Source organism: Saccostrea cucullata, unplaced genomic scaffold, assembly GCF_032062105.1.
Source record: "Saccostrea cucullata isolate Sc308-1 unplaced genomic scaffold, CSIRO_AGI_Scuc_v1 ctg365, whole genome shotgun sequence".
Classification (NCBI taxonomy): domain Eukaryota; kingdom Metazoa; phylum Mollusca; class Bivalvia; order Ostreida; family Ostreidae; genus Saccostrea; species Saccostrea cuccullata.
The window spans coordinates 331,030-355,290 of NW_026936150.1; the positions used below are offsets into that span (position 1 = coordinate 331,030).

General features: G+C 32.0%; 2 protein-coding genes, 1 long non-coding RNA gene and 1 pseudogene across 3 annotated transcripts in view; 1 reads left to right on the forward strand and 3 right to left on the reverse strand.

The window, feature by feature from the left end:
* Positions 1-9,018: 9,018 nt before the first annotated feature.
* LOC134244881 (uncharacterized) lies at positions 9,019-12,030 on the reverse strand (annotated as a pseudogene).
* A 3,222-nt stretch (positions 12,031-15,252) lies between these two features.
* Positions 15,253-19,158, forward strand: LOC134244896 (uncharacterized). The gene is made up of 3 exons (XM_062727130.1): positions 15,253-15,286; positions 17,585-18,289; positions 18,644-19,158. The coding sequence occupies exons 1-3, from the start codon at positions 15,253-15,255 to the stop codon at positions 19,054-19,056; spliced, it is 1,152 nt and encodes a 383-aa protein (XP_062583114.1). The 3' UTR covers positions 19,057-19,158.
* Positions 19,159-19,354: 196 nt separating this feature from the next.
* LOC134244882 (uncharacterized) lies at positions 19,355-21,671 on the reverse strand. Its single transcript, XR_009987310.1, has 2 exons — positions 21,319-21,671; positions 19,355-19,673 (listed from the first exon to the last, which is right to left on the reverse strand). It is a non-coding gene; the product is annotated as an uncharacterized LOC134244882 (long non-coding RNA).
* A 1,868-nt stretch (positions 21,672-23,539) lies between these two features.
* LOC134244916 (sushi domain-containing protein 2-like) overlaps positions 23,540-24,261 on the reverse strand; it is a 55,710-nt gene continuing 54,988 nt past the window's right edge. The window contains exon 16 of the mRNA XM_062727182.1: positions 23,540-24,242. Coding sequence (XP_062583166.1) covers positions 24,107-24,242 — 136 coding nt within the window. The 3' untranslated portion in view covers positions 23,540-24,106. The remainder of the gene's footprint in view (positions 24,243-24,261) is intronic.

Consider the following 24,261-nt stretch of genomic DNA (forward strand, 5'->3'; position numbering starts at 1 on the left):
TGTTAAAGGAAGCATAAAAAGGTTTTTATTTCTTGTATGATGACAAGATAAATAACTATTATTTATAAAATGGTACTTTAGGGAGTGATGATTTTTTCCGTGTATCCAAGATCACTCTACGCAATTATATCAATAAAAGATTCTCTTTTTGAAATTAAGTTACTAATAAATGAAGGCATGTTTGTGTGAAAAAATCAAAACCTCAACCTGAAACTAAATGAGGTTGATTTCTAGCAGTAGCTCTATATGGACCACCTCTAAGCTGAATTTTCATGATTACATATTTAGTACTATGCGTCATGCACAACCATAAGTGTGCGAAATTTATTGTATAATAGTTAATTTACATTTAAAATTACAAATATCAAATAGGCACATGAACATTCCTTAATAATTAAAACTTAACAGTTATTGCATGTGGGTTGTTGTTTACATTCTAATGCTCTGCGGTCTTAGACCTAGAAGACCTTATGGTCATTCAACTGTGAGTAATAAGTAAATGATCAAACAACATGTAAATGTATGTGTTAAAAGGAATATCAGAGCTCCAGGCGTCTGGACAGCTTCCGGGGTAACATTTCTTAGATTTTTATGTTTTCTTTCCCCTTCCAATCAAATTATTTGTTAGGAAACAGACAAAGAATTGTATAGAAAATCAGTTGAGGAACCAATGTCTTTAAATCAGTTGTTTTTAATATAAAAAATCAATTCTAATTTTTAATTTCATAATAAAATTCTAATGACGTCAATCGTTATCAATACTTTTCTAATTTAATCTTTAAAGTTAACATTTTCAATGTTTTATGGCTACGAAGCCTTTTCATGATCTAACAGTTAATATCAATAATTTTAAAAAAATAAATAAAATGGTCTTAAAACCCATCGAATGAGATAAAAAAATCTTTCTAAAATATTGTCGACTATTATTTAAATTCATTATATTTTTTTAGCATTTTATTAATTTCATGCGCGGAAAAGAGGTGCCCCCTGGAAAAAATTCCTGGATCTGCGACTAAATTATATATATTATATTCAGTATATCATATCTAATTTTCCTCTATTTTTATTTCAAAAATTAGTTTTTCTTTTATAATTCATTTAAAGAATACGTAAAACTTTACTGAGGTTCTACCTAAAATAATAAATGAATAAAAATGCAATTCAATTTCTTCTAATTTTAAAAATATTTGATATTTTCATGGTATGTATTTCTATTTGACAAAAAGTAATGGAATAGAATTGGTTATTTGGGGGAAAAAAATAGAAAATGAAATGGATTCACAACTGAACGATAATAGGTTGTTTTTCCTTTTTAACTGTAATAAAGCACTGAAGAAGGTGTTCCTATTTCTATAAAAGTTAGATTTTTATTTTGATGGAGAAGTATGATGTCAAAGAAATTATTATTTCATTTTCTTCAATTCAAGTTTCATATCATTGTTAGTATTCACGCCAATAAAATTTAAGTGAATTAGATTTGAATTAAATAACGAGGTAAAAATTACAAATAAATAAATAAATAAGAAAATGAGAAAAAAAAAATGAATGCATAAAAACAAATAAATAAAAACCTACTACACACAGGTGAATTCCTCCTTTATATGATTTTACTGACAAGCCCTGTCTTTATTTCATCACAGCTAATTAGCAGCATGTTAATGACCTTGACGTGTCCAATGAAAAAACGTCGTACGTGATATAACTCTACTATTTATAGCCCATACCTGCTAACATGCCTTTCTCAGAGAATACGTTTCTATCGATAGTTTTATTTGCAATGTAATTTGCATCACTTGCCAGAAATAAAATAAAAATTAATTAAATCTTTAAGTGTCTATAAGAATACAAAAACTAATAAACTAATATTCAGATTGATATATAGGTCTGAAATTTGCACATTTTGTTTTCACGTACAATTAAAAAAAAATCTATCCTCAAATCCTTAAATTTTTTAAGTTCTAAAAAGTGAACGTCTTCTGTGAGGATAATGATACAGAAAAAATTTGACCTTGCAAAATTGCTTTTTCATAAAAAAGCCTCAAATCATTTTTTATAGGAACTCCATATTTGTCATGCTTTCATGATCACAATTTTTTGACCTTGACCTGACTAAAATTTATTGGCCCCTCTTCGAAGAAAATCTATTTTTGTACATTACTTTTATTGGAAATTTTACGCACCAGTCAATTTTACAAAAACATGTTTATATTTACCTAACGAAATCGTATTGAGGGAAACTTTTTTTCAGACTTATGCATTCCGTTAATCATAGCCTTTTTTATAAAGGGGAGAAAGAAATAAAGTTCAGAGAGCATCAACCAAACAGTTAAACAGAATTAAAGTGATAAATGCCCTGTAAGCAACGGAACAAGGTAAAACACAAAATCCAGGAACAGTAGAGATAGGAAAAGATTCTTACCAGAGGAAAAGTAACCTTTGTCGATCGTAAAAATCCGAACAGCCTTATCAGGAAAAGGGAGTTAACCCTAGTCAATAGTATGAGAGCAATGATTTTCCAATTACCTGTAATTTGAAACAGGTAGATTGTTTGTTCAACGGTATTTTGCAAAAAAAAAAATGTCATTATAACGACTATAGATTTTTAACACGACTATTGAAATGATGCGATATCAGCTTATTCGTCAGTTGTCTCAAATGGTTGACTTTGGACATATTTCTGAAGATTAAACTAGTTTGGGTGAAAAATGTTCATAAATCAGCAATATGTCTCATGAGTTAATATACAAATAGTTAACTTGAATGCTATTTTTAGGTAATATTAGAGAATATTGTAAGATTTTGTAACAATGTCAAAAATATATACCAGTTTTGTACAGATTGTACAGTATATCGTTTTTGTACACAGAGAACGATATAAGCTATAAACACAAAAGAAAACTTAAAATTTCGTTATAGTTAAGGGATAGATTATTTATTTCATTTCCTTTCAAAATCACCAAAGATATATTCATATCCAAGCAACGAACTTTTCCTTGCCTTACATGTATGTAATTATCCAAATATAAAACAAAAATAGCAGACTTTGTACAGATTCTGTGGTATTATTCTTTCCCCTTTGACTTAGACATTTTGGGACACTTACCTATTAAAGTTAAATATTATTAGTAAACAAACCCCTTCAAGAATCAAAATGTCAAAAAGTCAACACAATATTTTTTTTTCTTCTCCTCGTGTTGACCTTTTGATTTAAAAATTCTGTATATAAGAAATTAAAAAACCAGGTCGGCTTAAAAAAATAACATAATGTGTGTCAATAAGAATTTCAACAGATTGTCGAATGACCAGGTTCTCGAGGGTTTTATTGGTATAATTTGTGAAGAATTTGATTGTTTTAAATGTTAACTTTAGGTCTAGAGCATGCTTTTGAAAAATGAGTAGGCTTCATTTGAAAAGAAAGTTAGTTTTATTAAAAGATAGGAAAATATATTTAAGGTAGGATTCGTCTCTGGTTTCTGACTAGATGGAATATTCAAATTACATTTGTTGATATGTATTATATATTTAGATGTAAGAGATTTAAAAGACCATATTTTTCTTTCCTCATCACAATTATACAACTTTAAATAGAAAAGGTAAACTGCGTGTGAAAACTAGCAGGGACTATATTTTTGGCGGAATGGTGGCGTATGAAAATATCTTCTTTTCTGCCTCTCAAAATTATTATAGAACATTGAATTTAGTTATAATTTTTACGCAATCAAAGACTAGACGAAATTTTCAAATGTAAGTTAAATTAATAATAAGGGACTAAAGTTTCAAAATATATCAAATAAATAAGATTTTAACATACTAGAACTATGTTGGCTTTTAAATGCTTCAAATCTAAGTACAGATTTGAGCCAAAAATCCGTAAAAAGTGTTATTTCTTTCTTAGAAAACGATCAAAACTTTTAGTTTTTGTATCATTTTGTACCTTTATGTGACAACTTTATTTGAAAATTGGAAAAAGTTAAATATAGGAAGCATCTAAAAATAACTAATAAATCCTAAAAATTTAAGAAAAGTAGAGGAAATTCGGATTAGCAAATATCCATTTTATTTAAATTATCCATGCCATCTTATAGGCCCTATATAGTAGTATCTTTTTCTTTAATGCAAATAGAAAAACATTCAATCTTTTAAATTACAAGTAGGGATCGCATGATTGGAAACTGTATTTTTTTATTCTTAATGTCCAGGAAAATGGTAATGACCTTGACCTGACCTTGCCTCTAATGTTAAATGGTCAAATTTAATCTCACTGATACCATTACTTAGTGATATTGTCCTCTTGATTCTGTGAAAATTTCATTAATTTTTAAATACAAGAAATGTGAGAAGAACCCTACCTTAAGGTAAAAATTTACTGAAAAATTTAAATAGAAATATAACATACAACAATCATGCTCAAAAGTCCTCATAAACGATACAAACTGCGAGCAGAACTAACACGGACCTCAGGAAACCTCAAAGGTGGAATCAGGTGGCATGGAGCAGCAAGCATGTTCATGTTCTTCTTCACCTTATAACTATAGTCCTGCTGGACACGTTATTAAATGTGACGTAAATATAGGACCTTGGACCACTTATATTGAAAGGTTATAAAATATAGAGAACCCCGATCCTTCAACTGGCGTCGGAATGTTATAAAATATTATGGATTCTGTAGAAGATTACGCCATACGATTGGCCTGATATGAAAAAAAACGTTGCCACTTGTCAGAATGGATTAAATGTACCCGATCCATGTTACAATCGCGTATAAAAAGATTGACGGGCATTATGAAAACCATCTATCCTTCTATCGTCAATAATCTAGACGTGAAAAAAAAGAATTAGATAGATTACATGATACGTACGTACTGGTCCCTGCTGACAAACCAGGTAACAACATTGTCTTCTTTTGTAAGGCTCATTATATAAATTGTACTTTAGAAGAACTTGGATTTAATTGTACAAGTGGTAATCCAACTTTTACTCACAGTGTCAGTTTTGAATACTTTTAATATCCCAGAGAACCAAAATGAATTACAACTACCATAAATATAAATTTACCTAATCAGTTTGAGGTTTTGAAATTTAGAAATTTCAACTAATATATTAACATTCTAAAATTCTAAATCATTTTTAAAAATTGAATTGTTAAGTGTTAGACGGACCATATTGGATTTTGAAAATTCATAAAAATCCATACAAACAAAGATACATTGCGGGTTCCAGTAAATGTTCAACCAAGCCTCTTTCTTTACTCCTCACTAAGATATTAACAGTAGTGAAGGAGAAACATCACGATAACTGTGCAACAATATATTCAAGAAGTGTTGTACAGTACCCGCATCGTTATTCTTTACATTTCTATCGTGTTCTATCGTGCGTGTATTCTATCGTATCGTGCGTGTATCCTATCGTATCGTGCGTGTATCCTATCGTATCCTATCGTATCGTGTTTTCCGTTTACCAGGTTTTGCGTTTTCTATCGTGTTTTCCGTTTATCGTGTTTTGCGTTTATCGTGTAGATCGTTTATCAGGTTATATCGTGTATCGTGTTTTGCGTTTATCGTGTAAATTCGGAAACCCTCTTTACTGTTTTTCTTTTTCGTTTTGTTAATAAAAATAAGATTAATTCAACCGAAAAAGAGATAATAAAGATTTATCCCGTTCTTTTTCATCAATATAAGAAATATTAAAGCGTAGAAGGAAAAAATAATTTATAGCGTATTTCATAAATGAATAAATTGATTTATTAATAATTAATAAATTAATTAAATGAAATAATTATATCATGGTAAAGCAGAGAGTAATTATCAAAATTTAAACAGTAACTCTATTAATCGGAAATGAAATTCGATCGATCAACTTGTTTATTTCTTTAAGAAATAATTTATCGATTTGTATGATTTATTTTGTCAAAATTTAATACTATTAATATGATTTTCTCAAATGAATCGGAGTTACCGAAGAAAGATTTTTGGTAAGCTACGATGTTCGCGTAGACAAAAAGCAAATAAATAAATAATAAGCAGGATATTGAAATGTATCTTTTTTTCATGCAATATTCTGTTTTTCCTTGTTTATCGTCTGATAACGTTAGAAATATTTTTACGCGTCTGACCTGCATATATGCACAATTATTATTTAAAGTCTTGATGTTACAAATATAATATAACATAAGACAATGATCCAGATGATTTTAACAACAATTTTGGCCGTATACGCTCAAATTATAAATCCCTTTACATATTTCTAAATTATTAAAAGAAATCAAAATTATTAAATATAATCAATGAAAATATTCTACCCAATTTATCACACCATGGCTGTAACTATAAAATAGAAGATTTTCATTAATTTTATCTAGCATTAGATAACATAAAATAATATATACATGTACAGGGGAAAACATTAAGTTTTTTAACAGCTTACCTTTTCGGCGTGGAAATAAACTCAAAATATAATCCATCGGAATGCCAAAAATCTAAATAAATCGAAGGCCTTTCCTTGCAAGAAAACTGAAAAGTATGTGTAGCTCTCTAATTAGCACACTGTCTTCCTGTGCGGTCAACCGCCCCCTCCCCCTTCTCCCCTAACTGACACCTCGGCACGTGTATGTGTGATCACCGTCAACATACATGTACTGATTTCTCACCCGGGGTCAATTACTAACCTCGAATACTACCTGGTTCTAGTGAAACGCATCTACTTATTTTCGGGATTTTGTTCCTAACTTGTTTGATCAATTTTATCAAAGATTTAATTCAAAATAAATTAAATAATTGTACGATTTATGGATTAAAAAATCATCTTGAATGTTGAATAAAAATTCAAATAAATCAATTTAATGAAATGAAGTCCCTAAACTCACTCCGTTGATTCTTTTTCATTTCGTACAATGTTTCCATTATGTTTATGTGAATAAGTCTTTTAATAAACATAAAACATATACTGCACTTATGGTAAGTGCACTCGGGTTTTCTACGTAAAACGGACAAAATTAAATCTAGGAAACAATTAAACAATTTCATTGATCGTAGAAACGGATGAAAAAGTTCTAACATTCTAAACTTATGAAAATTAGCACGCAATATTTTTTCACGGTATCTTACTATAAAAATAAAACAAAAGGAGTCGTCTGATCGGCCGTGACCATGCAAGAAGAGTAAATGTATTGCACCCAATCAATTTATAGCATTAATCGATTTTATTCCATACGTATATAACTTTATTTAAGAATTCAATATTATATTTGGCTATAAGGTTACATCTTGTAAATTGGTTGCGGACTTTCAAAATACCGCCCTTCGATATGCCTAATATGAGATTACCGGTCAGTGTAAAATTATTTTTAAGGTTTAATAATTCATTTGCCGAATTAAACCAATTTTTCGTTATTATTAGAAATAGTACACACAGAGTTTAATAGCAATGATTTATAATTATTTAGTTGGAAAAGTCGCATTTCACTCTTTTAATATTTGTTAATTAATTTTTCTGTTTTTTATTTTAAAGAAGAAAGTATTTAACCATTCAATGTTCGTTAATAAATACGAGGTTTTAAGTATCTGTAATGTAAAATGTTTACATGTACATAAGTCAGAGCTTAGCATAAACGTACATATGCAGTTGTAGCAGATTCATATTCTCATGACACAGTTTACATGTATTAATGCAGATCGCCATTATTTTAATAATTATTTAGATTTCTATTCAGAAAATTTAATTTTCTTGAGCTGTTTCGTTCTTGATAGATCTATTATGTTAAATTTATTAATTTTGTTAAAGCCGTTTTCTTGAAACCTTTTTTTCAGCCAGTCTTCTACTTGTATTATTTTCTAAGATATTAATATTTAATTGCAATTTTTGGATACATCGCAGATTGTACGCTTTAGACATTAAATACAAATATTTAATTCATTGCGTAAATTTCTACCGTGAAATAGCTTGGTACTTGTAGATAAATTAATTAGATAGAAAATTAAAATGTATATTTTTTTATAAATAATAAATCTGTTTATAAAGTTTCAAAAGTCACACACTTGAGAAGAAATTAACAAAAAAATAGTCTCCATTTAATGAAAATCCATTTAATCACTGTCAATTTTTGTAAAATTAATACAGAGATCTCAGGTTCTTTTTATTATAATTAAATGTACTTTATAGTTTAGATTTGAAGCTCTGCGAGTATTTAAATTAAAATATAATTTAATTAAAATAATCTTTAATCTTTAAATTTAATTCAAAATAATCTTTTCGTCTTGTCAAAAAACGTTCCGCATTTTGAAACAATCCTATCAGGTTTTGCGTTTATCCTATCGTGTAGATCGTTTATCAGGTCTATCGTGTTTTGCGTTTATCGTGTTTTGCGTGTATCGTGTTTTGCGTTTATCGTGTTTTGCGTTTATCCTATCGTGCGTGTATCCTGTCCTATCGTGCGTGTATCCTATCGTATCGTGCGTGTATCCTATCGTATCGTGCGTGTATCCTATCGTATCGTGTATCCTGTAAAGAATAACGATGCGGGTACTGTAAATCAGAAATGATTACTTAAAAATTGCAAGGAACTGTTGGACAATTTGAAATCACAAGATTTTACCAAAATCAATAGCTTAAAAACTTACGACTTTTCAACTTTATACACAACCATTCCCCACGATAAATTAAAGTCCAGGCTTTTTGATATCATTGACAGCTGCTACATATTTTGATAAAAATGTAAATTTACATACCTTGTCACTAGTTATTTGCAAAATCATTGTTAAAAATATTTATTCTGATTGTACACACAAGTATTCTGAAGTTGACATCAAAAAGATGTTTGAGTTTCGGATTGACAATATCTATGTTGTTTTTGGAGACCAGGTCTTCAAACAATATTTTGGAATTCCCACAGGTACCAATTGTGTCCCGTTAATAACAGACCTATTTTGTATTCATATGAAGGAGAATTTGTGAAAATCCTATGCGTGAAAAGAAAAAAAACATTTGCTGTGACCTTCAACTCGACATTTACGAACAATCCACGTAATGTCATATATATTTCAAAATACAAAGTAATATAATGTTTATTATCGCATGTTTATGTACACATAACGACATGACGTCAATGGAAGTGTCCCCGACTTTATCCATGATGATGGGCGACAGAGTACAGTGTGTCTCGGCCGTATCTAGCGTTCCATCCGTTCAGAAACTCATTAGGAGACAAATATCCATTGTTATCTGTAAAAAGAATATTAAAACATTGCTCTGTTGACCCTCGTCGTACATACAAGGAAAAGGAACATCGTGAATGGTTTCATTATTAATTGAATCAAACAAAACATTGGCTTGAAACACCAGACAGCCAGAGCGCCAAAAACTTTCGAGGATCAAGAGCGGTAGCCTTGATCTAAGATCATTGTAGGTGCTGAAGACATTGTATTGGACTTTTGGACTTTTACGAGAAGCGCTGACTTTTACGGTTGACGAATTACTCTCACACTTGGACAGTTACGGAAGCTCCTTTACGATATAATAATTTAGATCAACATTTAATTCAACAAGTATTACGGGCTATTTCAAAGCACAGATAAGTTGTCCTTGAAGAAAACGACAACCATTCTACCCTCCAATCCACGCCTTCACGTATAAGTACCCCTAAAACCATTACCATGAGCACCAGAAAGGTTTTCTTTTCCATTATCAATTCTGTACCTCCGTAGACGTGAATGTTTAAATGTCCGAGTAAACAGTCAACTGTAAAAATCAGTGCTTCTCGTAAAAGTCCTTTACGAGGAGCGCTGACTTTTACAGTTGACGCTTACTTTTACACTAGGGCTATGTACGGTAGCTCTTTTATGGTATGAATATTTAGTTCAACATTTAATTAAACGAAAAAAAACGGGTTATTTCAATGCACATATAAGTTGTCCTTGAAGAAAACGACAGCCACCATACCCTCAACTCCTGGTCTTCACATGTTAGTGCCCCTAACACCATACCTATGACCACTAGAAAGGTTTTCTTATGCATTATCAATTTTGTACTTCCGTACATGATACAAGTTTAAATTTCCAAGTAAACCGTCAACTGTAGAAGTCAGTGCTTCTCGTAAAAGTCCATTACATATAATACTTTGTTGAAAGGTGAAAACAAGTTTGACAATATGATTTAAATAAGTATCAAGTTGTTAAATCTACATTTATTCAATTTCTCTTTGTATCACCAGAAATTGGGAAATTATCTACTTGGTCTCATAGCTCCTGTCACAATATTTTTAATTTTTAAATAACAACTAATCGAATTCGCTTAATCGATTTTTATTTGTTGATACAATTTATCAAAAGTCTTTATAAGGAATTTAATTTTTATATCAACGTCTTGTAATTCGTTATAACATATATATATATACTGTATCAATTTCATTTTCAAGTATTTCAACTCTTTAATTAATTAATTTTCAAAAATCACATAACAGAAAACAGAAGTATGGATATTTTCTGTAGACAAAGAACTTTATTCGGTAATAACCAATATTTGCCCCCCAAATAAAACTTTGATGGAGATATACATAATAAAGTTCTTAAACAGGGGAGTATATGCTGACTTCAAGGCACTGAATATTTTCAAAATTACTGACGCTATATGTACGTAGTGACGTCACAAACATGACGTAAATTTAAGTTTTTTTTAATGAATTCTACGGAACAATGTACATATTTCGTCGATATTTTGAGTAAAAGTCACCGAGCGCATGTGTGTTCAGGATCAATATTTTGATATAATGTGTAGAATGATAATATCAATGAAATATGTCAATATATTGCGCTCTATATATTTTAAAGCTAAAATTGTTGAAATTTTGTCATTTTGTCCTCTTTCTGAAAAAGGTAGTTTGTGACGTCATAAAAACAAAAATTGTGGATACACTGCTTTGACACTATAATATTTTCTGTTAATTTTTATTTCTCACGCAGTTTATTGAGTTCAGCACATTTCAGGAAGTTTTCAAAATTTGACTTTTGTGGGGGCAAATATAAGCTATATACCGCATATAGTTCTTTGGATACATATAGGAAAATTGAAAACTGGTTTCCTTACCATTGTCGAATCCAGCAAATACATTGTCTAGATCTCCCTCTGTAACAAACAAATCTCTGTCCTAGTATCCTGGAAGTCACAATGTCCATTCCTCCAGCCATTGACCACTTCGTCACGTGACAACTGCCCGTCAGCTGATTACCAAGAAGAGTAATAATTGATATCAATTAGTCCCTTCACAGTAACTAAGGTACTACTCTTCTGCAGGGCAAACTAATAACGTTTGGTAGAGTTTTTACTGATAGATGATTAAATAAAGTTTTTAAACAACCGCTTTTACGTCATATTTCACCAAAGTGTATATCATTTTGACTTCCAAAGAGCAGTACCGCAGTTTTCGTGAAAGGTTCTATTATTTAACTTTGACATAATAGAGGCTTCAAATGTTTAAAACCTGGAAACTCTGTGTCAAATGTTGGTAGAAATATTTTTTTGAATTCTGCTTTGTCCAAGCCATGTTGGTGGTCAGCATTATACTGGTCAAACAATGCAGGACAATGCTTATGTCCATCGCCATCCCCAAACACGCAATGGACCAACCTTAAAAAAAGGTCAACAAGATCAACTAAGTAAGACTGGAAGGAATTATGGAAATATTTGAAACATATCTAACAGTTACAAAGAACCAGCACTTATATACAAATGACAAGAACAAGAAATCTACTAATTGAAATTGCGTATTTTTTGAGAAACTTTTTTTTATTCAAGAGACGTTCAGTACTGAGTATTTAAAATCAAACGTTGAAAATGCAACAATAAAACCTTAATTATTAGTGTTATTTAGCCTCATCTTAATAAATACTGTAGAGATAATATTTATTTACCACAAGCCTCTGAAAGAAGAAAGATGAAACTTACAATAAAATTGACAACGAAAGGAAATTTAGTCCCATCTTGCCGGTTTGTATAACACAGATAAGAACCAAATCCCAGAGATTGTAAAAGTCGGTCAGATATGTAATTCAAATTATTTAACTCAGGAATGACAAGGTCTATACGTTCACTCAATACCAGTACTGTTCCCACAATGTTAACTCTCATGAGAGATAACTATACCACACGGACAAACGCAACCTATACAATGATAACAAACCATGTCATATCATGCCAAAACAATAGAAATCTTGGCAATCATATAATGCATGCATTTGTAATGTACAAGATAATTTGAATATACCTCGTCTATTTGTGGCTATAGATTCATCAAAGGAACACTTGGAACATCTGAAAAAAGTTTGTAAACAATGGAAAAAAAAGATTTAACAAAAGCAACATTTATTGAAACCCAAATATACCACCCCAAAATTTGAAAGTATGAATTCATGTTTGCTCTGCTCCTATTTTGTATTGTTTTATGGATTTTTGATGATTTTGAAATACTGTTCGTTATCTCCATATGTTTCATACCATACTTTGGTGTGATACAGTGTACATTGAATTTCTATTTTCTTCTTATTTCAGCTATATAAATGGGTTATAGATGTAGATGAATATATGTCTCTTTTAAATCGACATGAAATTCACCATAAATTTGACATATGTTTCTTACATGTAGATATGATATATTTAAGGATTCCTTATATTTCCATTTCACTGTGAAATAAAATTGTAGATTTATATTTTGAAAATGTAAACATAGATTTAAAAAAGACATTTATGGCAACCTACCTGTTTCAACATAATTTTATCATAAACATGATGACTTCAGAAATTAATTCCCTTTTACCAAAAATAAGAAATGGAAATATATAATATTATATGGCTAGAAAAAGACATTTATGGCAACCTACCTGTTTCAACATTATATTGCAATATTATATTAAAATAAGTTTACGTCTCCGAGTTGATTCCATTTGCTGGAACATGTTCCACGAAGGAGTAATTTCTAAATCAAGTCAATGTATAGTGCAATAAGTTCATTGATTGGTTGTGTATTGTCTTTACGTTCCGCTTGAGGATTTTCACTCAAATAGAGACGTCACCAGATATCTACAAAGGTGCGTCCAATATAGACCTTCACACGGAAATTCAATACCACTGAGACTCAACCAAAAGTCTTCAAATCAAAACGCCGATTGCTTGGCGTAGGAACATTACTATGGAAACGATACTTATAAGTAGACTTTTTTGTATTCATATGAAGCATAATTCATTTTAAAAAAACTTCTATTTATATGAAAATAAGAGGTTTCTAGCTGGTACCTTGAATTCAACATTTAGATATATTGATGACTTCTTGTAAACAATAAACATTTCATTCCTTCACTGATTCGGTATTTCCCTTGAACTTGATTTACAAAGCAATATCAACGTCTGACCCATCCGTTTCATATTTGGAAATTTTAATAGGAAAAGCGTTAACAGTTATCAAGCAACAAAACATTATGATAAGAGTGATATATTCAACTTTTTCAGATTCGGCTTCCCTTATTGTTGATACACAAGATAATATTCGTTGATACACACGATCATATTAGTTGATACACAAGATCATGGTTGTTGATACACAAGGTCATGTTAGTTGATACACAAGATCACATTTATTGATACACAAGAGTATGTTTGTTGATACACACGATACACACATAGTTAGTTGATACATGTTTGTTAATATACAAGATCATGTTAGTTGTTACACCAGATCATGTTAGTTGTTACACAAGATCATGTTAGTTGTTACACACGATCATATTATGATACACACGATCATGTTGTGATACACAAGATTGATACACAAGTTCACATTTGTTGATACACAAGTTCACATTTGTTGATACACAAGATCATGTTTGTTGATACACAAGAGTATGTTCGTTGATATACAAGAGCATGTTCGTTGATACACGAGATCATGTTTGTTGATACACAAGAGCATGTGCGTTGATACACAACATTATGTTTGTTGATACACAAGATTATGTTAGTTGTTACACAAGATCATGGTTGTTGATACACAAGGTCATGTTAGTTGATACACAAGATCACATTTATTGATACACAAGAGTATGTTTGTTGATACACAAGAGTATGTTTGTTGATACACACGATCAAGTTAGTTGATACACACGATCATGTTTGTTAATATACAAGATCATGTTAGTTGTTACACCAGATCATGTTAGTTGTTACACAGGATCATGGTAGTTGATATACACGATCATGTTAGTTGATACACAAGATCATATTAGTTGATACACACGATCATGTTAGTTGATACACAAGATCATATTTGTTGATACACAAGAGTATGTTCGTTGATATACAAGAGCATGTTCGTTGATACACAAGATCATGTGCGTTGATACACAACATCATGTTTGTTGATACACAGGAGTATGTTTGACGAGCAAAAAGAATTCTGAAACGAAACACATTAAAATTGATAAAAAAGGATCCCAACAGTCTTGTTTCAAATCATCATCCGCAAATTCTATTGACAAAAGAATGGCTTTGCTTACAAATACCATGCATTGTTAAATCGAATGCTGACTAAAGTTTTCATACAAATAGTTCAACCATTATTTCCATTTGAGTTGTTAACATTTTTTTCCTTTCGGACGGTCTTGACAAGAAACTAACTGCGGATGTGTCAACAGTGTATTTTTATTTCTCCTTGTTTTTTTATACTACATCTGACGGTTAAAGCTCTGCTCCTGATTTTATCGTTCCAATGGACTTTTGAGCTCATTCGATCATTGTCTTTATGTTGTACAGAAATTGTACGGCAATTCTGACAGAAAATCATCAGTACTCGAACTACGTGAATTAAGATATCGTTTATTAAAAAATAATTTAAAAAGGTTTATTTATATATAAATGATTTGCTTGCTAAATACTATCATAATTAGCTCTTCTAATAAATAATAGTCAGGGTTTTTGTCTTCAATGTTTTCTTTCAGATCGAAAGACAATGCAAATCCCCTAATTTCAATAAACTGATGAACTGGACATTGACTAATCTCCTTGAACCAGTCACGGCTAATTCTTAAGTTCAGTCTTATAGAAATCATTGATCATCTTTCAATTTGTCGTTACTAAGAAGAAAATTTCACTCCTCCAAAGTCAAATCTTCTTTCTGTAATGCCGAAAGGAATGTTAAGATACATCGGAATCAGTGACTGTTATGTTAGAGTCATGTATTTTTTGTCAGTTGGTTACAAGCTTTTATTCAACAAAATGTGTAGGTTGGCTATTTTCTTTGCGTTAACAGGTAGGCAATCAATTTTGTACATAATCTTCGTAAATCTATAAATCTTTATAAAAACGTTGCATAAAATTGTACTTTTATTTAAAAAAAAACACATGCGTATGTATTAATACCTGTTAATTGTTTCTGAAGAAGTATTCCTTAATTCAGCGTTGATGGCATTTCAACTTTTGGGGTTACATTCCCTGAAATATATCTGTCTGTCTTATTAATTGTCAAGGTATGGACAGTTAGGAGTTATTGACCTTGTGTCCTTGAGCGTGAATTTAACCTTTAAAATCTTTTAAATACGTTTTATCTTTCCATGTCATTGTAATGTTCATTGAAACTTGATTAATTAATTGATTATTTGAAAATGCCCGTTTCATCCATAACTTGTTGATTGTTAATAAACCTTTTATAAAGCCTGAACCCATGGCCTTTTAAATTCATCTTACTTTTGATACATTTTGAAATATATTGTCGTTAATATTAAATATGTAACAAGAGTTTTCATTAGGCATAAGAACACTAACTTAGTGATCTTGAACTAGCCCTTTTCAAACTTACTTTACATATAAATTTCGCAGCAAGGTCGCTATGTTTGACATAAAGTGTATTAATTTTTTTTCTTAAAATCAAATGTGTTGCAAAGATATTACTAAGGAGTCAGTTCAAGAGCGTAGCTTAAAGTATCAGTCACATTATCCAGCGATGGGGTATACGATGAGAAACCGATGCGTTTTTTAATGAAAATGGCGTGGTTGCCGGCCGAGCACCACTAGACATCGCACGGTGACTGAGGCCATTTTACGAATCGGTGGGGTCATCGGTAGGAAATAATTCGTAGTTAAAATTCAGCGATGTCTCCAACGATGCCTCACATCGCTCCTCATCGGCAACCCATCATTAACACATCTTTAGCGATGTATGGCCGAGCATCGTCCAATATCCGTTGAAACACACTGGTGTTCAACAGATAACGGCGATTATTTGTTCGACCAAACAATGGCCCGTAGCATGCAAATTATAATGTACAATGTAATATACATCGGCCGATTATCCTGGAACATCGTTTTAATGAATATATTTTGAATTTTTAATGAAATTAACAAGCACTTTCAGTATCATAGAAGATTGTTTAAAAGTCATATAGATTCTAGGCATAACCCAGTAACGCTTAAGAACGCACCCTTTATTTCATATCAAAATAAATATTTTGAAAATGAAATTAACAAACATCAATATCATAGAAGATTGTTTAAAAGTCATAAAGATTCTACAAGTAAGTAAGAACCCTTTATTTCATATCAAAATAAATTTTGTTCAAAATTATGAAGAATATCTTTCTACGTAAACATAACTGCATATTTTAACTTCCCTTATTCCCTGCCTAGAAAAAGATTAAATCATTCTTTCAAATTTCATCATTGAAGTAATATTTACAATTTCATTTAAATCTTTTGTCATTTCATAGATATTAGCTATAACATCCCAGCAGAATTTGTGCAAAATCTTATGCGTGAAATGAAAAAAAAACTGTTGTTGTGGCCTTCAACTCAACATTTAGATACTAGTATATCGACGACGAATTGTCAATGAACAATGTAATTTCCATTCCTATGTCGATTCGATATATCCTGGTGAGCTTGCGATAAAAGATACCACAGAGTCTGACACATCTGTTTCATACTTGGATATCTTACTTGAAAAAGACGTTAATTGTAATCTAACAACCAAGCTCGTTGATAAACTTGATGACTTTAACTTTTCTATCGTCAACTTCCCTTACTTATGCAGCAATATAGTAAATTACCTTCATCACCTGCATACGGCGTTTATATATCTCAGTTGATTCGATACGCAAGAGCATGCTCTACGTATGAACAATTTCTAAAACGAGGTAAAATATTGACAAACAAGTTGATGAAACAAGAATATCAACACGTAAGTTCGTAAGTTCTTTTGTTTATACAACGACCTTGTCAGTAAATACAATATATCATCGAGTCAAATGCTCATTGACGTTTTTCATACTAATTGTTAGTCAATTATTTACACACTGAATTGAAGACGGATTTTTCCTTTATTTCCCGATCATGTGTGACCGGTCCGCAGGGGATGCTCACTTTTCCAGGCACTTGATCCCACCTCTGATGTTTTAGAGGTCCGGATTTGCTATGCTTTCATTTTGTATTGTTTTATGGACTTTGATATTGAATACTGTTCGAATTCTTTATCTGCATATCCTTCATCCCAAACAATGCTGATGAATTCCACGCAAAATATATATAACGTATTTCATTTTCTAATTGAATTCAGGAATCATTGCTGGCGAAGTCCCAAAGCCGTTGTACGTATGGCCACTTGGAGACAAATCTGGTTTGCTAGAGGTTCTTTCTGACGGACCTAATATGGTAAACAATGGCAATCAATGTTTCATATTCGGCGAGAATGCCAAGAGCATTCCATACCAAGCTATGAAGATTGGAGACCCCAACAATCCGCATCTATCGGTTGTATTAGATGAACCAAAGTCATTTCGGGATCTTGGAATTTCAATGTACGTCAAACCCGATGGTAAACCCAAAGGGACCCTTCTCCAATACAAATCGGAATCAGCAGAGAAGATAAGAATTGTTTTCGACCCTTATGACGGTTTTGCAGTGGTTTCCTTCCGAGATGAATACGACATCCCGGCAGGCATTGTTGTGGCTGATAATTTGGCACCTGCAGACCGCTGGACTCATATTTATATCCAGCGTTCATATAAAACAGGACGGATTACTGTTTACGCTAATGACCAGAAAGTGGTGGACGAAGATGACGAATTTCAGGACGAAATTTCACTTCCGGCTTCAGGTACCCTCCGGATTGGGAACACAGACCCACCAGACTCCGACGGAGATCAACAATTTAAAGGTTATGTGTCCTGTCTCCAGATATTTACAGAAAACCTGAAGCCGGATGATGTCAAAGAGGTTTCCAAGTTCTGTCTTCCCGAGGAGTGGGCTCCGAGCTCGCAAGGTAACATTGCTTAATTGATCGCAAATAAGTTCCTTAGATATTAATTTAAAAATATTGAAAATGTTCCTATTCATTTACGTTTATTGTTAATCAAAGTAAATTATAACGAGGACGGAAAGTGAATGCGATGTAAATTGAAAGAAAAATGCTGCTTTCATAACCATTTCATCTCCTGTGAGAAAAACTTATATTACACCTTCTCTTCTGGAGGATAAGCAACAAAGAAATAATAAGTTACATATAAAGGGAATTGCCATTGTGTACAATAATTGCAATCTGTCTGAAATAAAAGTATAATGTATTCTTATCTAATAACTATTATTTTATTGCATAATAAAGATGATTTTTGTTTAGTGTACTTTGGTCCTGAAGATAAAACAACAGGAATCCGTTGTAAATCAGATCCACCTGAGCCCACAACAAGTAAACCGTCACCAAGCCAACCGCTGACGATGACCCATCTTGTAAATGAGCGGAAGTGGGAAGAGATTCGGCAACGATTTCATTGGAAAAACAGCGAGAAAGATAATGCCTACTTCCGTTTGTACGATCAGAATACAGAACCAGTTCCGACTATTGCCAATATTAGCGAAGTCAACGCTGTTGATCTGAAAACTTGTGCTCGACTGTGTCTGCGTGTGTATGGATGTATGTCATTTGCATTCACGTCAACAGGAAGTGATGTCAGAAAATGTTCACTTTTTGACTTAATTCCAACAAAATATAAGACAAAACAAGGTGTTAGGTTCTTCACTATCAGTACATAACTTTCCGAGATTGTTATTTCTGAGATTGTTAATGTCGTAAAGCTTGCAACATGCATTTGTAGATTATTTTTCTGAATAAATATTAATTGTAACAAAAAGGTTGGTCTAGTGTTCATGCTGTATACAAAAGTATACAAAAGTACTCGTATATTTTTATTTCAGCTAACCTGGCTTGAGGGAATATTATAGACGATATTATATGAAATAGGATTGATGTATTTTATTTTATAAACTAGAAATACATGATTAATCAACATTAGTGAATGAGACAGTGCAAAAATTATCATGGTAACTCAAGTTCACAATGAAGACTTTCATTTTATTGCTTGATTGAATTAAAGTACCTACATAAATGGCCCACATTAAGAAATCGTATATTTATATTCAAAATTCTAAATCAAATCTATACAATGTTTAACCCATGACACAGAACAATAAGTCGAAGGGCTATTTATAAAGTAGCTCTCTGATATAACCCTCACAATCACGTAGAACGAAGAAGAGAAAAGTAAGCAAAGAGGCAATTCGAAATACGTCGTTCGCTCCCAACATGCAGCGTTCATATCTTCAAAGAAACGAGAATCACATTCCTGGCGAGATTTGTTGAAATCATAGCCCTATGAAAGATAAAAACAATTTATTAACTTTTGATACTTTTGATATGAAAACATAAAAGTTTTGCAGTTATATATGCATCTCTACCTTTCCCCCCTGAAAATTAGAAGTTTAAGAATAATTTTAAAGTCTTTTGTCATAAGTTTGTTCATATATATATGCACGTTTTTGCAATAAATAAACAAGCATCCAAATAGTGATCGGGAGATTGTAGCGATATCCAGCTTCTACAGACTTAAGTCAATAATAAATGCAAATGTTTCTGCGCCAAGCGCTTGGAACTTCGAAGTAAAAGTTGCGGAAATTTAGTACGAGACCTTAAACACCTAGGTCCCGGTGTCTCACGACAGGCTTCGACACGATAAAAATCCCTCTGAAACTATCCGATGGCCCTGAGTGTCGAGTGAAAGTGTAGATTTGAAGCTTTTTTTAGCAACATGACCTCTTTATATGAGTGAAAAATTTTGAATAGGATGTAAAACAACATACAATCGATCAGTCTGCCTAAATACATTAACTACCATGAAGCAAATACCCTATTAAAATTAGAAGTATTTTCACCGTAGTCTAACCTTGAAGATTAGTAGATTGTCTGTGTTGAACATTTGTTTAAATACTAAATAGTAAGCCTTTATTTTTACACTTAAACTGACAACGGCCTGCCCCGCCTTCCTGGTCAATACATAGGAGCCCTGCCCACAAATTAGACTCGTCGCGCGCTTCTTGTCATGATCGGGAAATAATGGAAAGGTCCGTTAAAAAAGAGTGTTAATAGTTGCCTAACAATTTGTATGACATTAGTCAGCATATGACTAAATGATGGATTGTACTTAATCTGACAAAGTAACTGTATTGACGAGGCTGCTGAAATTCTTGGTTCATCAACTGTGAGGAGGGACTCTTGTGTGCATGGTTTCTGTCCAAGTATGTTTACTTATATGTCTTATATATTAAGATCTGTTGTCAATTAACAATGGGAATTTCCATTCCTGTGTTGATACTATATATCCTGGTGATCTTGATATAAAAGATACCAAAGATAGGTATATGAAATTCGGGATTTTATTTGGCGCAAAACACCAGGACCGAACTCTCATAGCTTAAGTGCACTCATCCTTTAACCCCCTTCCCCGCAGTCACGCATTTTAACGCATATACCATTTCCTGTTTCTAACGCAAAATGATGTATTTACCGTTTCCCCGCAATCACGCATTTTCACGCACTTTAAAAAGTTCACTTAATCTTCAATTTATTGTCAAATTCCAACTATTTTATACTTGCTTAAATCTCATAAAATAAGAAAAGTTATTTTCTGATTAAAATATTACTTCATAATATTATTTACGCTAAACTTTAGAGAAACTTGTACCCCGCTGTAAAGTGCTTGCGGGGAAATGGTAACGTAATATTTCTATGACGCGAGGATTCAGTGTATGTTGCAAAACAATTCATTAAGTTGTAAAGAGTTAATCTGATACCATCGCTTAGGGATATTGTCTTACTGATTTTATCGATATTCATTATCTTTATTAAGAATCCCTTCTTAATAAAACCTTTCTTTAAAACGTTCTTTTTTCAATTCTAACATTGATAAAGAAAATAGAAATCTTGTGAATCGATTGATTTGAATAAAATTCATATCTTACACAAAAGTAGCAAATGTCATGGATTTTACAGGCGTCCTCAAAATGGTCTGTGTACCAAATGTCAAGGTCAAGAGGCATTGTACAGCCATTGACATAAGTTGTGTTGTTAGTATCGCATAGATCAACTGTTGTGGAATGTCCGGTAACCTCCATCACAAATAATGATAACACGAGGAACTGTAACATTACCGACCAGGACAGTCCTGTAAACAGAGAGATCTTAAAGCTCAGATTGCATCAAGAAACGTACAGTAACATCATAAAATAAGCATAACAGAAAATCACAAGGCTTGACGAGAGAGAGAGAGAGAGAGAGAGAGAGAGAGAGAGAGAGAGAGAGAGAGAGAGTTAGTTACCATTAATTTACAATGAGGTATTTCCATAACTGCCCATCGATTTGAAATACTTCTAAACTGTATAATATAACTATTACAAGGAAGGATACAACTTGTCAGTGATAAATATTTAAATCAGGTCCTTCCGTTTCTATTATTTTCTATTCGCTGTCATCTACACCTCAGAGTAAGCCATTCATCATCCTGTTTTGTAAGACCCAGAGCCCTTGCCTTCATAACTTGCCAGAAGGAAATCTTCATGTAATCACTTCGCAATAATAGTATGCATCGTAGTGTTACTGAATTACATCGTTTTTATTTTGTGTTTCTATAAAGATGAAAGTCAAATATAAATATACATATATAAATCACAAAAAGTGAAAGATTGAAAAGTAAATTAAGAAATCGCTAAGAATGATAATTTTTCTGAATATTTAATTAATTGGTCAGGCCACACAGAAAAGCAAGGTACACGCGTTCAAAGGGACTTGCCTATGCCTCAGCATAAATTCCCAGGTATGAAATATCCACTCTTCTGATTTGAATTAATTTCTGTCCAGTCAGCACGATTCATAACCAGTCCAGATTTTTTTTTAATAAAACGCCTACATGCTTCGGCTATGAGAACAGATTCATTCAGTATGGAATAGTTTATGATCATCCCTGTCCTTTGGATATTTTGAACAAACTGAATCTCCAACTCCGTATGATGCTTCATATTAAAATGACTAATCATGGTTTTAATCTTGGGAAGATTTTTAACGTTTGTATAATTTAAAGCCAGTAATATGACCAAACGCCTGCTTCAGGGAGTTAGGATTTGTACTTTGAGTTTACACTAGCTGTATTAGAATGCTTCTGTATTTTTTACGTTTAAGGTATTGAGAGCAATATTTTAAAATTATTACGTATCATATCTTAGATAAAAATTTGGGTTCCTGTTGCTGTCCATCCATCTCCAAGATTAAAATTTTGACTTAAGTCTATTTTCAGTTTTTGGTTTTCGAGACAGGGGTTATCTGAGTCTACAGTACCAGAGAATGCTTTTGTATCAAAATCTCAAATTATGGTTTTGTTCTGTTAAGAAGGGCGATTAATTGATATGCAAGAGCATGCTCTAAGTATAAACAACTTCTTAAACGAGGTAAACTATTGACAAACAAGTTGTTGAAACAAGAATATCAGCAGTCTCGTTTAAAGTCATCATTTCGTAAGTTCTATGGTCGATATAGTGACCTTAGAAGCAAATAAAATTATCATTGAGTCAAATGTTGACTGACGGTTTTCATACTTATTCTTAGTTTCTTATTTATACAATGAACTGACAACGGATTCTCCGTTATTTCCCGATCATGACAAAAAAGCACACGGCGGGTTTGACCGGTCGCCAGGGAATGCTCACTCCTCCATGGTACCTTTTCCAACTTTTGATGTTTTGGAGGTCCGTGTTTGCTCTGCTCCTATATTGTATTTATTGTATTTTATGGACTTACGAGCTTGAATACTGTTCGTTATCTTCAATATTTCACTTCACTAAAATATTACCAACAATGAAGGAGAAAGTTCAGGAGTACTGTACAAGAGTATACTTTAAACAGTTATTGACGTGCAAAATATGTCTAGTAGACTTGTTACGCGATCTCCCTTTATTCATGAATAGTCCCGGCTGAAAAATCTACTACTTTTTAGCACTTTATACAACCATTCACCACGAGAAATTGAAATATAACTTTCTGGCATCAAAGGAAGTTGCTTTTTCATAAAAAATGGTTGGTCTTCCTGTTAGAATGCCAATGGGTTTCAATTGGGCAAAGTTATTAGCAGATATGGTTTTGCATTCATATGAAGCGGACTTTATTGAAAAACTTCCAGATGAAAAGAAAACATTTGCTGTGATCTTCAACTCGACATTTCGATAAATCGATGAAGTATTTTTAATAATGAATAGTTACTTTCATAGATATGTCCACTCGATATATCCCAGTGAGTGTGAAATAAAATAACAAGATACCACAAAGGCTAACATATCTATTTCATATTTGGGTATTCCTACTTAAAGCTATTAATGTTAGTGTAACACCAAACCTCTATGTTAAACGCTATAACTAAACTGATAATTATAAAGCATAATACCAAGTATTGGAACATGTTTTAAAGTATAAAAGCTAGCACACTTTTCTTTTCATGTATGATATACAAATAAATTTAATTATAAACATATTTCACGTTCTCTTTGTTCTTAGGTATGTCCATTGTGTTCCTGTATCTGTTATCTTTCTTATTTTAAATTTAATTTACATTATGTATATCAACATCAAGAACACAACACGGGTAAAAATTTCAGAATCAACAGGTGAATACTTATAATGTTTTATACCATCCGAAAATGTATAAAAACCGCATTAATAAAATATAATGCTGCAAAACTCAACAAAGATTTAAAATTCAAACTATTATTTAGAAGGAGACTCAGAAAATGATTTCTGTTCTAGATCTGTTTGTAACGGAGATAATTCAGTAATGTGATCATCTGCGTCGTCAGGTTTAGTTAAATTTGTAGACCTCGCAAAGATACTGAATCCTCCAGATCTGCAAAGAATATGTGTAA